The sequence below is a fragment of the Coturnix japonica genome, chromosome 3 (genome assembly GCF_001577835.2).
Source record: "Coturnix japonica isolate 7356 chromosome 3, Coturnix japonica 2.1, whole genome shotgun sequence".
In the NCBI taxonomy this organism is placed as follows: Eukaryota; Metazoa; Chordata; class Aves; order Galliformes; family Phasianidae; genus Coturnix; species Coturnix japonica.
Genome location: NC_029518.1, coordinates 55,332,465 through 55,349,080, shown reverse-complemented (window position 1 = coordinate 55,349,080; position 16,616 = coordinate 55,332,465). Strand labels below are relative to the sequence as shown.

At 33.8% G+C, this 16,616-nt stretch overlaps 1 protein-coding gene across 9 annotated transcripts in view; it reads right to left on the bottom strand.

Annotated features, from left to right (window-relative positions):
- TRDN (triadin) overlaps positions 1-16,616 on the bottom strand; it is a 139,185-nt gene that overhangs the window by 42,656 nt on the left and 79,913 nt on the right. For all 9 annotated transcript variants that reach the window (XM_032443724.1, XM_032443723.1, XM_032443726.1 and 6 more), the window contains one exon: positions 854-925. In XM_032443724.1, coding sequence (XP_032299615.1) covers positions 854-925 — 72 coding nt within the window. The remainder of the gene's footprint in view (positions 1-853; positions 926-16,616) is intronic.

Sequence of the window (16,616 nt, the reverse complement as noted above, 5' to 3'; positions counted from 1 at the left end):
GACTTCCTTAACATGAAATCTGCTAAATAATTACATAAGAAGACTAATGTATTTTGTGCTAATAAGTATTTTGGTGCAGAGACCAAGACTGCATGTTGCAGTAGTAGTTTTAAGTCATCATATGTAGTCCATTTTAAAATCTAAAGACATATTTCAACAATATCATTGATATGATTATACTGAAGCAACATAATTCAATTGAAGTATTAATATTTGGAAGGTAAGATCTGACTTTATATATACATACTATTTTCCAGTGGTTTTAACAACTGGGATAAATATGTAGCCAGAAATATTATCTTCACTGCTGTAGAAAATACACACAAGAAATGTCAGAATAATAATATCTCAAAGATTAATCAAAGTAAATTAAGAGGATAATGCTGGTTATTTTTTATAGTTAGATGACAACATATAGTTGGACACTGTCCAAACTGTTTTAGAGATTGGGCTTCAGTTTGCAGTCTATTTCATGCAGGCTATCCCTTGAGTCATCTGTGGGACTACAGAAAGTTATTTTCAGGTCTTGCAATGGAAACATGTTTATACCATTATTTCGCTAGGCATAGGCACTTGAAGGTTTTGTGTTATAGGTAATATTTATACAAATATTAATAATCAAGTCATATGGATCAAGTTAATGCATAGAAACCCACAGAGGAGAAAAAAATAAAATAAAATAAAATAAAATAAAATAAAATAAAATAAAATAAAATAAAATAAAATAAAATAAAATAAAATAAAATAAAATAAAATNAATAAAATAAAATAAAATAAAATAAAATAAAATAAAATAAAATAAAATAAAATAAAATAAAATAAAATAAAATAAAATAAAATAAAATAAACTTGCCTTCAATAGCTGCTGGCTTCTTTCTTGGACTATGTTCTAGAAGAAGACGAGGTGGTACCATTTCCTTATGTCCTGCACATGAATATACAGGTTAAGAAACATGGAAAATACTTTAATTCATTAATTAAAAGTTTGAGCAGGAAGACAATTTCCCTTCAGAATTGCTCATGTTTAAAACATTATATTGCACATAAAAGCTTTTATCTGCCTTAGGGATAAAATGTATTTCTCAAAAAGTGTAGTGTTTTAACTTTAAGAGATGCATTTTAAATCAGTAAAGACCAAGTGACTTAAGCAAGTGCTGAAATGCTTATAGGTCCACTTTTCTTCATTAGATTTAAAACCCCAGAGGAATAATACTATAATAATAATGTTACAAATTCATGATATCTATTCTACAGTAAAAGCATATTTTCTTCTGGCAGGCAAATGATCTTCATTTTTTCCCTCTAGTCCACTTATTATGAACATCTAGAAACACTGATAAAAAATATTAGGCTTCTCATCCTCAAGAACTGTTCTTAATTATCCAACACCAAGCAGGCTTCAAAATACTTGTAAATACTTCCTAACTTCTGATTGACATTGCTCAGTGAAATACCTCAACTTTCTTGAAGTTATCAACTGTACTCTCTTGTAGACTTAAATCAAGCGTTTTTGTGCCCAGTTTCCATGCTGAAGTGAAATATTTTTCACTTTGTGTCTTCAAGTATTCACAGATTTACTGCACACATATTTCTTTTCTGGTTTATAGCGTCAGTTTGAGCTTTCATAATTTTCTTCTTCTTTTTTTTATTAATACATATAGATATGGCATTTATTTTTATTAGCTATAATATCATTTTAACTTGGACAGCACAATTTCTTGAGTATCCCATGAAATACATTTATTAGTGAAATACAAATAAAGTCATATGCACCAGTACACACTGCACCAGAGCACACGTGCAATCAGGCTGTTAGATTTCAGATCCAGCTCCACATCAAATACTCAAATGCATGCCTCATGCTTGGTGATAGACTCAGAAAAGAAATAAAGATTGGAATGAGCTTTGGAAATTGGAGTATCATACTTACACTTCTCATTTACAAAGGCATTTATACTCATGGGGAATGCATGGGAAAAATGGTCATCTTGAAGACAGCAGTGGGATTTGAGCAACATGAGAAAAACATCATCTTGAAGGCAGAAGTGGAATTTAAGCACCATAGTCTCAATGTTTTTATATCTCATCAGTGTACATATAATTGCAGGCAAATAATTTGCAAGCTTGTAGTTTAGTTCACCTGCTAATTTATATAAAATATCACACATGGAGCTACTCAAACTTGACTTGTATGCCTGAGCCACTGACAAAATTAATGTACTTAAGGCACTACACAACAAATTGTAAAAATCTCAGTTTTTAGACTTATTTCCTGTCTTGGCAGTAATCACAACTGAATATTTATTGATTTCTTCACAGAATGTTCCTAGCCTCATGTGACTGAAATGAACAGTACGCAAACTTCAGGAGTCCAGATGTCTAGCCATAATTTTCCAGTTTGTGAATCAAAAAAACATACTGAAATTGCTAACTGAGCTAACAAGATACTGAATAGCATTTGTTTTCAGTGAGAACGGTGATGTTACATCTATAACCTCTGTCAATGTACAGAAACTTCATTAACTGTTCATTCAGTCTGAAAATCCTAGTTCAGAAGGAAAACCAAAACAGTGAAAATTTTAATGAAGAATGAGCAGGTAACATTATTATTTCTGCTAGTTTTGATTAGAGGCTTGGACAATTATTTTATATTTCTTTTTATTTTATGTTTAATTTGTTTGTATTTATACTAGATCATTATAATAGATGGTAAAAAAAAAGATAAATTTTACAATTTACACCAATTGCTTTGTATTAAAAATAATAAAGTGCCTCAAAGTGCCTCAAAATGTTGAGTAGGTAAGTAATAAAAAGAGGTAGCCAATAATTTGGATTTCAGTGTGGTATCTATTATATGGAGCACTGACCTAACACCTTTAGGTCAAAATATAGGATGGCCCCATTATTTTCTTGTTCTTTGCTGCAGCAGCAGTTTGCTAATGATTGCACCAGTGCTAGTTAGTATAGTGCCAGTGCGATACCACTTACTGCTAATGACTTGTCAAGTTCTATTTAACAGTTTTACAACTTTTAAGCAAATCATTTATTTCATGTAAATTGATCACGTGACCTAATATGAGAGTGTTTTAAGCACCAAAATCTTAAGATTCACAGATCAAAAACTTTCCCTTAGGCAAGAGTGTTTGTTCTGAACAGGTTCCCATCCACTCAGATAAAAAGCCTCTTTAATGTTTCCGTGTGTTATTAAATGTATCTCTATTCACTTTGATGGGAATGCAAAGGACTGTAGCTGAATAAATATTTTATCTATTCTTTTGATGAAATATGTTAAAGTGGTTACCCTAAGTCAAATTTCTTTTCTCTTCCTTTTTTCTTTCCCCTGTAAGTTATGAAATATATGTATCTTTCTGCACTATGGAAAATTCATAAATTAAAAATGAAGAATATATATTGGACCATTAGAATGAATAGTGCCTGCTATCTTGACTCCAGCAGTGGCCAATTGAACATATCTATGATGTAAATAAGAGGAAGGCAGGATATGTTTAAAGATCCTTGTAGATGATCAATCTAATTCATGAATTATGAGAAGTCATTACACAGAATCCTACTATTATTATTGGACATACAGTTACCTCTCTGCTATAGAAAGGCAGGCACATCATATCTTCAACTTGTATAGACTGCATGTTTGTTTGCTTCTAGTTTCACATGTAGTCTTTGTTTTTCCACCATGTGATAAGCACTGTAATTTCACAAATATTTGTAATTTCACAAATATTTATTAGGGTTTGATTCCCCAAAAGGCTTGTAGTTGCAAACACAAAAGTGTGTATGAATTTCTGTGCCTAATCAGTTCACGCAGTTGTGCTACAGACACCTCCATATATGATATTGTAAATAGCTATCTGAGAACATATACAGCTGATATATACAGCAAAGAATGAAATGTTTTGACTTTAAGCTCATTAGAATTCACTCACCAAGAGAAAAAATGTCATGTTAAGACATATCTTCCTAGACTGCCTGAAAGGAAAATGACATGCTGCAAAGTTGATTAGGAGCTGTACGACACTAGATACTAAATGAATACTTCATTGAAACTAAGCTACAATCCTCAAGATCCGTGAAACTCCCTTCATCCATGTTTATTAAAACATTTGAGATGTGATAAAGAAATTCCTTCTCACTTCGTTTATGAATATTTTAGATTTTATATTGCATGATAAGGAATACAAGACAAACTATAATTACCTTATTTTTTCATTCTAGTGAGCACTATTATTATTCTAAAACAACTAGAAACACTCTAAAGGGTGCAATTGGATTCAAGGAGGATTGATACCACTGTGGGAAGCAGTATGATGACTGTAAACTTCCCCGCATCACAGAATCATAGAATGGCATGGATTGAAAGAGATGTTAAAGATTTTCTTGATATCACCCTCTAGTTCAAGTTGTCCAGGGCCCTATTCAACCTGGCCTTGAGCATCTCCAGGAATGGAGCGTGCACAGCTTCTCTGGATAACTGGTTCTAGTATCGCACCACTTTCTGAGTAAAAAATTCTTTCTAATATCTAAACTAAATCTCCCTCTTAGTTTAAAACCATTCCCATGTGTAAAAACTTGGTCTCCCTCCTGTTTATAAACTCGCTTTAAGTTCTGGAAGGCTGCAATGAGGTTTCCCTTAAGACTTCTCCAGACTGAACAAGCCCAGCTCCCTCAGCCTTTCCTCATAGAAGACGTGCTCCAGCCCTATCATCATTTTTGTGGCCCTCCTCTGTACTTGCTCCACCGGCTCCACTGGTATTTTCCTCAAATCCAAGTTTTGGTTATCTGAACATCAGGAATTCTACAGGCCAATAGTACCAATGCACCTTCACAGTGCTTCTCAAATAGTGCAGAAAAATATCTTCAAATAAATCTTGATTTGCCCAGATGTGATATTTTTCCTTAAAGATAGTAGAAATTTAAAAATTTAAAAAAAAAAATAAAAAATCAGGCAAGTTTGCAGAATCATTTATTATGAAACACAGATTCAGATCAAATGTTTCATGAAGCTCAGATAAAGATATATTGTGTATGTTTGGTGGCCCTGCTAGGCAGGGGGGTTGGAACTACATGATCCTCGAGGTCCCTTCCAACCCGGGTAATTCTGTGATTCTGTGATTCTGTGATATGAACTAGAAGAATGAGATAAGACTGCCAAATATGCTTTTAGAGGACTAAAATCTTAATGCAATCCCACTGTTCTGTCTAGGTTTCCAGTTTTGACATGTAAGTTACTTGAAGTTAAAGTTGAGCCTTCCATTATTCTTCAGAAGTTAGACTTTTATTGTTCTGAGGAAGGTTATTGGCACTTAGTATATGTGCATGAAAAACTACAAGCAAATGGTTTTCCATTGTGATAGAATAGCTGAGGATCAAGAGAATGTAACTGTTCTGAATAATGCCACTACTCATTCTGGGGAGGGAAGGAAGGAGAATGAAAGAAGGGATAAAGGGAGGGAGGGAGGAAGGAAGGGATGGAGGGAAGGACAGAGGAAGGAACTGGAATGCAGGTGCCCTAAATAGGCAATCCTTCTGAGAAGAGATACTTCTGGTAACATGATGGTTTTCTGTAGACTATTAAATTAAATGGTGCCAGGAAATGTTACTGGGCTCTGAAATACAAACACACATAACATGCAACATTTTTTGATTGATATCTGACAATTTTGATCTGTACCAAGTACCACCATCTCAAACAATTAATTGGCTCAGTTTGGGAATTAGCAAGGGACAGGCTTCATTCTCAACAGACATATGGAATAAAGGCTTCCACTTTTACCTAGAGGAGAATTTATGAATGTGGATGTCTGTGGCAGAAGGAATAAAATTCAGACAACAGTAGTGATCAAGTTGAATCTAGTTACCTAAATTAAAAGTGATAACAAAATATTGTCAAATGGGAAAGAAAATAGTTTAAATAGGTCTCAATTCTTCTTCTGGAATTCAATTTTTACAGTTATGATAGAATTAATGTATAATACAAGGAAGCTTTCAGGGAAGTCTGTCCTGGTAGACAGTAAGAATTTCAGTTTTTTGATTACACTCAGGTTATGGGTGTTTATAAATGGATAATTGCTTGATATGCAGTGAAAATCTCATTTTGCATGGGGTTAATATCAACTAAGGAAAAACATTTTTACAGCATGTCTAGCAATTACTTGTAGCTTTAAATTTTCGTATTCTGTATCGTATTCTGGCTGTTTGCCAGTCATTATGATGCATGAGAAAATGTTAAAACTATGTGTTCCACTTGGGTTTTAAATAGTGCAGATAGCACTGGAACTCTACTTGGAGTCTAACTTGTGCATGAAGCATGTTATTGAGAGATACTCCTCCCTCAACACACAGATAACAAATCCTAGCTTATTAAAAGTAACCTAACAGCCCTGGGAGGTCACACATCTATTAAGCTAAAAGCAAGGACTGATAGGTTAACAGTAAAGGTGCAGGAAGGACAGTTGCAAACTGATAATCTAAATGCTTTTTGGAATATAGTAAGGTGAAAGATTAAATTTCCTTTCTTGATGAGCCAACTATATAGCAACAGCAACTTGATTGCCTTCTATTTTTAATATGAAGATATTTGACTTCATCGTTTAGTTTTAATGATGCATTCCTATCTGCAATTACACTTTTACACCCATACAATATATTAGGTTATTGTGCATTTATGGATACATATGTATGTAAGTTTAAATGCAAATTTACATAGGTTTTTTAATGAAGTTTCTGAAGAGAAAATGTTGGTCTTGTCCAATTTGATTAAATAACTGAACAAGCATGAATTTCTATTGGCTCATTTTCCAAGACTTTATGTGAACATCAGTTTGTACATTTTCTCGTAGCTACCAAACTGGCAGGTGGGAAATGGCTCAATATTTTTTTCTTTTCCTGTGGTATCTCACACAGTACAAATGTGCATAAGAAATATAAAAGTGATGCAAGCAAGAGAGACAAGTGTAGAGCTATGGGAGTGATATTCGCTGTTTTAGCCTACAACCAGTTTTACGGGTTCCAACCAGAAATTTATGCAGAGTATCTTAGTTGCACCAGAGAGCTGTGCAGTTAAATTCACTTACAACAATGTATCTGTTGAGAATTCTTTTCCAGAGATTTTTACACACTGAGGCTCCAAAAATCGCTCTTTCACTCCATATTAATCTCATGAAAACTGTTCAAATTTGTATGTACAAAAGATTAAAGATTTTAAGAAATAAATTTTTGACTTTTCTTTCTTTCTTTCTTTTTCTTTTTCTTCTCCTTCTTCTTTTTTTTTTCTTTTTTTTCCCCCCCACTACACACTAAATCACATTGCCTGACATTACAAGGAGAAAACTGAAAAGAAACATCAGACTTATAATGTTCTAGCATCCCTACTTTATTATGAAAGCAGTAATTGCACCATACTTTGTCTGTACATTGTGTAGCAACTTTTAGTCAGCATGGACAAGAGTTAATGAGTGAGAAGTTTATTAAAATCATTTAATGTGGGTTTGCTTCTGTACTATGTCATTATCACATGATACTCAGCTCCCTCTGCTGTTTCTACTTCCTCCCAATACTTATCACCTGCATTTAGAGTGTAAAGATATTCCTAAGTGTTATTCTTAGGAATATTCAAAGCCAAATCTCAAGAAACTGAGGAAGTGAAAATGAGATATTCTATGAAAATAATGGGCTGCTATTATTACACACTGGAATGCTAAAAGACTGTACAAGCAGATTATAAAATAAAGAGACACATCCAGCTTTTCCCTTGCTCCCTAAATAACCTTTAATAAATTGGTATAATGTCCAGTGATTCCTAGAATAATTAACATGAATGTATGGAGTAGTGACAGATTAATACTTTTTGCAATATGAAATTTCCACAGGAAAATCATTAAAACAGAGAAAAGAAAACAGTGCAATTAAATATTTTCTGCTAACAATTAAACAGAATGGGAGGGACTGATAAGCTGTTATGGTGAAAGGCAGTAGACTGACTACGTCAAGGGATCATTGCTCAGTAATTTGTGATTATTTTTATTTGGTTTATCTGTACATGCTCTCATTCCAACTGTATTAGTCCAAATACACTCAGTTCTAAACTGAGGAAAACTAACTGAGCAGTCCTTCAGGACTGCAAATACTTTATATTATAGTTTTCAAGAAAGAATGCATGTGCTAAGTCTTGTTAAACAATACCAACATGAATTACCAAAATCAAATTACTTATCTCTCACTATAATTTCATATAGATCTCTCACATAAAATCTCACACAAATCTCTCACTATAATCAGAGTAATAATAATAAATGCTAGTAATAAATATAGTTACTGTAGAAGTCACTGGAAATCCAAGGGAATCCAAATAGATATGAACACAATCCAAGAAGTTTTCAACCTCTCTGATTCTTTTTCCAGAATGAGAAGAAGAAAAGGTTAATGTAAGTTACCTGACCATCACCAAAGAGAGTGAATCTATAAGCATTTTTCTGCAGTTAGTATTTTTGATAATGCAATTAGTTGGGGAATTAGCTGAGAAATTCTATTAGATGAAATATCAGCACTAGGGCACTGTTTTGCAGAGGTGTACTAACTCCTGTTTCTCACTCCCACAGAAATCAGTGAAAGCTTAGGTAAGCACTAAGTTTGTGATACCTTTCAAGGTTAGATTTTTGTTATTAATTATGATATCTTTAATACAGAATTTTTGAAATTTGATGCTGAAATTTACATCCCTTAAAATATGAGATGATGTTAAGTTTAATGCAACACTTGTCATCAAATGTTGTTTCTACAGCACAACAGTATTTGTGGCTTGAAATATTTCAGGCTGAAACAATTCCCAGTGAAGCTTCTTCTTTTCTGTAAATGGTAGAAAGGATGATGAGATACTCTGGAGCAGACAGACTCTAACACTGGGAATAATCATCACAGAATCACAGAATGACCCAGGTTGGAAGGGACCTCAAGGGTCATGAAGCTCCAACCCCCCTGCCTGGCAGGGCCACCAAACTACCACGTTTATTAGATCAGGTTGCCCAGAGCCTCATCTAACCTGACCTTGAACACCTCTAGGGACGGGGCATCCACAACCTCCCTGGGCAGCCTGTTCCAGGACCTCACCACTCTCCTAGTAAAGAACTTCCCCCTAACATCCAACCTAAATCTTCCCTCCTTCAACTTAAAACAATTTTGCCTTGTCCTGCTAATCATCTTTTTATCCAAACTCATTCTGTTTAAGTTTGATTCTTCTGCTCCCTTTCCTTTTCCCAGGGGAAAAAAATAAAATAAAAAAAATTCTATTTTGTGGCTATTTTAAGAGAAACAGTCCTGAGACTAACCTTCATGATTACCAGTCCTCGTGCTGCAGGGGTTGATGCTTATTTTTGGGAAACTGACTTGACTTACCACACCTACATATGAAGGTGGAAATTTAATATGGAAATTTTCTGAAATAAAAGAATATTCTAAGCATACAGAGTGTAAAAATTTCCAAATGGCTTAAATTCAGTTAAAGTCAAAGCAATGCATATTGCAATTTTTTCGTGTTGTTCTTGTTTGTTTGTTTATTTTTGTTTTTGTTTTCAACAGGATATTTAACCTTCTTTTGCTTGGCACATGTAGAAAATGAATGCTCTCTATATATTTCCCAGAAATTATTTCTCTCTATATACTTTTTTCCTTTTCCCCTTCCATCATTTCCAAAACGCTATTGTCATTTCTTCAACTTTTCATACTTTTTAAGAGTATCACTGCTGATTTCTTGGCTGAGCCAACAGCTGCTGCTAATAATGCTATTTGAAATCTTATATGAAAACATGTCATTTTATGTCTTTATTTAACAAAATTGTTGCTTGAGTATTTTTAGCATACTTCTTGAATGATTGTAGGCTCTTTTTCAACAAGCTTTAGACTTTTAAAAGTTAAGGCAGTTAAATCTAGATAAGTCACCCGAGGGATCCATTTATAGTCAATGGAGAGAAATTGGTCCCTTCAAAGGGTGATTCATCTTTTCTATCTTAGGCATCTCTTTTTGGATTAAACTGTTCTCTGGAGGACTCCATTTCATACCATTGGCTATAAAGACATTTAAGGCTTAGAGTTTGGCAATTAACTTTTGGATATGTATGTGAGGTGCAGTGAATTACAAACAATTCATTTTGGCATTGTACTTAAGTATGACGCTATATGCCACCAAAATATTTCAGGACTGGAATTATGAGCCATGTGTGTTTTACCCCCTCACAAAATAACTGCAGCCTAGTAATGTAATGCTTTCCTACCACCTGGGAAGTATATAAATAAAGATAATATGGAATGAAAGAATTTTGTTGTGAAGCCTAACAGAAAAATATAAAAAATATTATTGTTGTTTAATGTTCATTAACATCACATAACCATGTACTGAAAGACAAAGTGAAATAAAAGGGAAGGAAACTTTCATCCCTGCTAGAAGAATAGTCTGTTAAGATAAAGTCTGAACCCTACTACCTGAAGTTTGTCAGAGGTATTTGCCACTGACGTTAGTGACAGACTTTGCTACCAACCTAGCTTGTAATATTATCTACCTCAGCTTTCTTGATGAAGATCAATAATTCCTACAAATAACTAGTTTCAGGTGTTTCAAATACAGATACAATCAGCAAAACCTACAATATAAATAATCATTAGGTTATTTTCAGTATACTGCTACTCAGTCTAGGACTGAACATGAGCCTCTTTCTTTTGGCTGTGTTTTTCCCCACATTTGAAGCCATTAAAGCATCTACATGCTATTATGGCTGACACTTGTTTTTCTAGAAACAAAGTTTTGTTTCTTTTTTTTTGTTGTTTTGGTTTGTTTGCCTGCTGAGCAACTTACTTACTAAACTGAAGTGTCTGAGTCTTTTTATTTTAGCTTTTTTAGATATTATTTGAGGGTTTTTTGGAAATGACCTTTGATTTGAAATTCTTTGAATTAACTATTTGAAATATCTATATATAATAAGAGAAGTTTGCCCCAATTATCCTAACTTTGCCCAGAGCCGTAGTGGATGCACTGTCCCTGGAGACTTTCAAGGAGAGGCTGGATCAGGTCCTGGGCAACCTGATCTACCTGTGATATCCCAGGGGAGTTGGACTAGATGGCCTTTAAAGGCCCCTTCCAACTCCAAGGTGTATATGATTCTGTGATTCGAAGAACAATATTGAAAATGCAATAATACTGCAACAATACTTTTTTAGTATAGTCTTTCATATTCAATTGGTTTATTTCCATTAAAATCAAGAATTTAGCCTTTTACCACTGAAGGTTTTGGTTTTACATTGTATCACAAAGCTGATTCCACAGTGTGCAGTAAACTATTAAAAAAAGGAATCAGTTCCTCTCTACAGAATCAGAATGTCAAGCATTCCCTGGGTAGCTGCTTCTGAGACAGTTAAAGTCAGCTGATTTTTTTTTTGGCAAAATTACAATAAAGTGCCATGAGAGTGTTGACAGATGCAGCTTGGTGTGCCAGCATCTGGCTCTGATTCACAGTGGGATGATATAAACAGGCAGTAATAGATAGCTGTTTTGCCACTGTGGGATGGTGTCAGGATTGTGTGCTGATAATGTCTCTATTAGAAGATCAATGTCATTCCTGAATTTACCCAAATAGTCACATCTATTGGGGTGAGAGGGGAGTCACAGAGAAAAAGATTGAAATGACACCAGTAGACATCTTGTGATAGCTTTGTAGAATGAACTGAAATGTAAAGAAACAATATTTGGACACTAAATGACAGCTAAAACTATCACAAGAATTGTTTATTAATAGATTAGACATTTTTCCAACAATTAAAACACAGTATCAGTTTATTACTTCTTTCTTTTCAGACTGTACTTGGAACTATCCCAGGAGATCACTAGTGGAATAAATACTTCTGTCATTGAATCATTTCCATTTATGTAAACAGCAGAAACAAATGTGATGACAAGTTTGATCACATGAACTTTTTTTTTTTTTTTCCATATCAACTATGGATAATTAACTGCCAGCTCTGAACATCAGTCTTAATGAGCATCCATAAATTCTGGGGTACAGTACAGCCTTCAAAGTGAGAAGGTTGCCAGGTACCTTCCCTGTTTAAAAAGTAAAAGTGGAAAATTTTCACAGCTTCCAAACTCTCACTTTATCATTTTACTAATGTGAATATCTGTTTTGCTTATTTTCTCTTGAGAAGAGAAGAGGACTACTAAGTAGGGTCCAACAGAAAACAGTGCTCTCCCTCTGCTCAATAATAATAATAATAATAATAATAATAATAATAATAATAATAATAATAATAATAATAATAGTTATATATATGGATTCTCTAGTGTTCTCTGGCAATTTGAAAGACTGTAACTCTGCCAGCAGTTTCTCTTGCTGAATTTCTCTGAACAACAAGCAAATATCATGTTATTTTCTTATTGAATATGATTGTTTTTCCTGCATCTATACACGATGAGAGGAACTGCACTTGAAATGAAGCTGACACCATATCAATCTGACGTAACAATGTGAAAAGTTAGACAATACCGTTGATATATCCACGACACATCCTAGTCTTCAATCATGTAAGAATGACACTTAAAAATAGTTTAATGGTTTAAAGAGTTTTTCTGTCTGAACAGAAGAGGGCAAGTACTTAACTCCAGCGCTGTAGCACCCCTACAGCAAATGCAGGCATTTTTATATTCAAAATTAGTTACTCAATACTCTCACATATTACACAGCATTTTTTTCTCTTGATCTTAAAATATTAACATACACTTAGTATCGCCATAAATCATTTGAGATATTAAATGACAAGTATCACATTGGCACTGTCTTGTACTTCTCTTACCACATTCATAAAATAGAAGTAATCCTTGCTCTACAACTGAATACCTTTTGACAATGGAAAAGAGCAGACAAGTATTGTAAGAACATTGTAGACACAGAGGTCATTCAATCTGTCACTTTGTTCAGAAACAAAGCTAACTGTAGGACTCCTTACAGAATCTGGTCACAATTTGCCTGAATTTGTTATCTATATTTTATGTGTGTGTGCATATATACTTCTTATTAACATACTGCACATTGAGTGAGACTTGGATTAATTTTTAATGAGAAAGTGGGGTTACTTTTCCATTATAAGATACACTCTTGCAGTATACAGGTGCCAGAATTCTTGATGAGATTCTCCTTTGCAAATGTTATGTCAACAGCGTAAGATTAGCAAGACTGTCTACTTTGACCTCTGGAAATACACAATAAACATATAAGGATAGACTGATGAAATAAAGTGTTATGGTCTTGTTCCTTTGCAGTGCAGCTGTTTCTGGAGATGGTCATTTAGTGATATAAGCTTCATAAGCTAGCTGAATACTTTAGTGCAAATATTTTAAATATGCTAAACTGTTAATAGTGCCATATCTGTGCTTCACAATTCGTCACTATCATTGCTGTCAATGAGCTGTCTTTAAAGATCATCCATTAGTGAGGACAAGGTATTGTGAAATGCAAGTTTTTTTAACCAAAACTGGAGCAGAGTAAAATGAATTCAGTAAATTAAAGGTAATCTAATCCTTCAGGTATCAAAAGGGAGCTATAAGAAAGAAGGGGACAGAAACTTTAGAAAAACCTGCTGTGATAGGTGAAGTTTTCAAACTAAAAGAGGATATGCTGGATATAAAGAAGTTTTTTTATGATAAGGGTGAAGAGACTCAGGAACAGGTTGCCGGATACCCCATGCTTGAAGACATGCAATGTCAGGCTGGATGAGGCTCTGGGCAACCAGATCTAGTGGTAGGTGTCCCTGTTCATTGCAGACAGGGTGGACTAGATCTTTAAGTGTGCATTCCAACTCAAATGATTCTGATTCTATGATTCTAAAATTAACTAAAATAAATTTCCAAGTAATTTAAATACAAACAAAAGCTAAACAGAAATATTTGGTATATCTGCAGGAAACAAGGGTGACAGCTTAGAATCAAATAACCCAAAGATGCTTATCACTTAATTCAGCCATATGCATCATGCACAACCACATGCTGAGATAGGCATGCAAAAAGAGAGCCATAAAAATTGTTTCTTGGATAGTTGCAAAGAAAAGATGTATGTTGGAACAACATGATCTGACAGAGTAATGCAGAAAATGTCATTTATAATATTCTGGATAAAGCATGTGGCAAAATTGCAGGGAAAGTGGAGGAGTAGAGTATTGTGGAGGGTGAAGAAAATAGAGTGGATCCGGTTAACTCAGAGAAGTGTACTTCATACTTAAGTAGTGACCAGACACTGTTACTGAAATACCATCTGTGTCGGCAAAGATTTCAAACTTTTAAAAAGCAAGAAAATAGTTATAAAATAAAATTAGAGGTTTGTACTGAAATACAATCTTCTTCCCTACCAATAACACATGGAAATATGAATATGAGAAATATCACTCAGAACAAAATTCAAGAAAACTAAATAAATTATCAAATTAATGGAGATGACTTTATCCATGAAACTAGACAAAAGAAATTCAGTAGCCTTTTACGTCCAAAAGGGTATTTTGGGATTCAGAAGTACCAGAGTCAGCAAAAGATTAGAGGTGCCAGTGGAAAGAAATATGTCACAACATCTATTAAAAAACAAGTCTTCCTCTGTAGGTCTTCAAGCTTTGGAAGTGAAACTTAAAATCCTGTCAGAAAATCAAATTCATTGGTAGGAATTCAAAAGGAATAAAAGGCAATTTGGATAAAGCATTTTGTTAATGCTCAGACAATACTGTCCATACTTGGCTACATGTTACTTGACTCACTGTTATCCACTGATAAATAAGATCAGAAAGTCTGTCCTTTGGTGGAAAAATTGTTCAATGGTCCTTCTGAAATGTTGGCAAACATACGTGCTAGACAGAAAATGAAAAATATTCTTCAGCTCTGTACTTTGTCAGATAAAATCAGAAGGTTGACTTTTATCCTATATCTAGGAAAGCTCAAGACTGTGGTATCTACTTTTCTCAGAAGAATCCAGACTGGGCCACTTTGCATTCAAGATATTAAAATGTTGGACTTCTGGTCTAGAAAACCTATCCATGTTAATGGCTAAAACTTCTATTAGCTATTGTAAAGTTATGAGGACCTCGGGTACTCTCTTTTACACTATGTAAAACAGAAATCTTGGAAGATAATTTATACTGATATAGTTATTAGGAATTAAAGAAGGATTTGTATGAAACTACTCAATGTCAGGGACACATACTGATCAGAGAAACAAGGAAGTGACTGTGGATGCTTCATAAAGCAGTTTAGCAAGAATTCTCCTTTCTACAGTGTCTTATAGATCCATTGTGTACATTTTTTTAGAGCTACATATAGAATAACAATGTAAAACATTGAGTAAATGAAGAGAATTTCACTCTCACTTTTTAAAAGTACAGCGTTATCTCCAATACATTGTTCACATTACTATAAAATATATTAACTGATATGTTTTGAAAAGTGTATGTAATTCAAGAAATGCATGACTATGGGTGAAGTTTTTAATTATATAATTGCTATAAAATGCCAAGTTAAGCAATATACTATACTTTAAAATCATGTATATGTTTATATAAACCTAAAATTATTCAATACTGCCAATAAGTAATATGATATTTTTTTTTCATTTATTGCTGTAATTGAAATAATAAGTCCATATAATGTACCTAAAGAATGTCATGAATGGGAAATAAATCTTATTAAACTTGGAAATATAAATTCATATTCAGTGTAAATATGAACATATTTTACAAAATAGCCAGTAAATCTATGTGAAGAAATTTTCCATTGTTTTTTCTCTTTCACAAACAGTAACATCAGGATTGACACACATGATTCCTGATTTTAAAGTACTGAGGTATAAGGTTGACTGTAATAAAATTCCTTAAATGAATTACCCTCGCATTTCTTTGTTTGAACAAAGTAATTTAGCATTACATTTATAAAGCAAAGGAAGGATGAAATATATCAGATTGTAAAGTAATTGCTTATTAGGGATATTAAAGGGATTTGGTGTTTTCCCTACAGCTATCTATACAAGAAAATGAATTATCATAATTCAGTTCACAAAGGCCAGTTTACAGTGGTCACATTACATGTGAAAAGCAGTAGCAAAAACTAAGTGTTGCGTTCAGCAATTTCTGTAAATAACAGAAATAAGCATATTGGACCTTTACCTCGCTTCTCAGAAATGTGGTCCGAATTTTTCACCACTGTTTCTCACAGATTGTGAATTGACTAAATCTGGTTATGAAAGCAACACTTTATCTGAACTTTCAGAAAGATATGCTTTTCCACAACAACCGTTCACAATATTTAGCTTTTCGTTCTAACAAACGACTTAGTAAGTCAAAAAGCACCTGTTTCACAGGTGGAGTCACTGCTAGACTTTTTGGAGACCCAAGGCTGAGGAGCCAACCTCTTCCTAGAAATCAGATGATTTAAGCAGCTCTATGATTTGTTTTTGCTTTGTGGGGCCTTGAGCTGTCTCTCTTTTTGTTTACCTGTAAAGGTAATTGACCATCCAATGACCACTGAATATTTATTAAGCTATGCTTTTTCTGTGATTTCTCAACACAGCTCTGCTATAGTACTTTGAAGT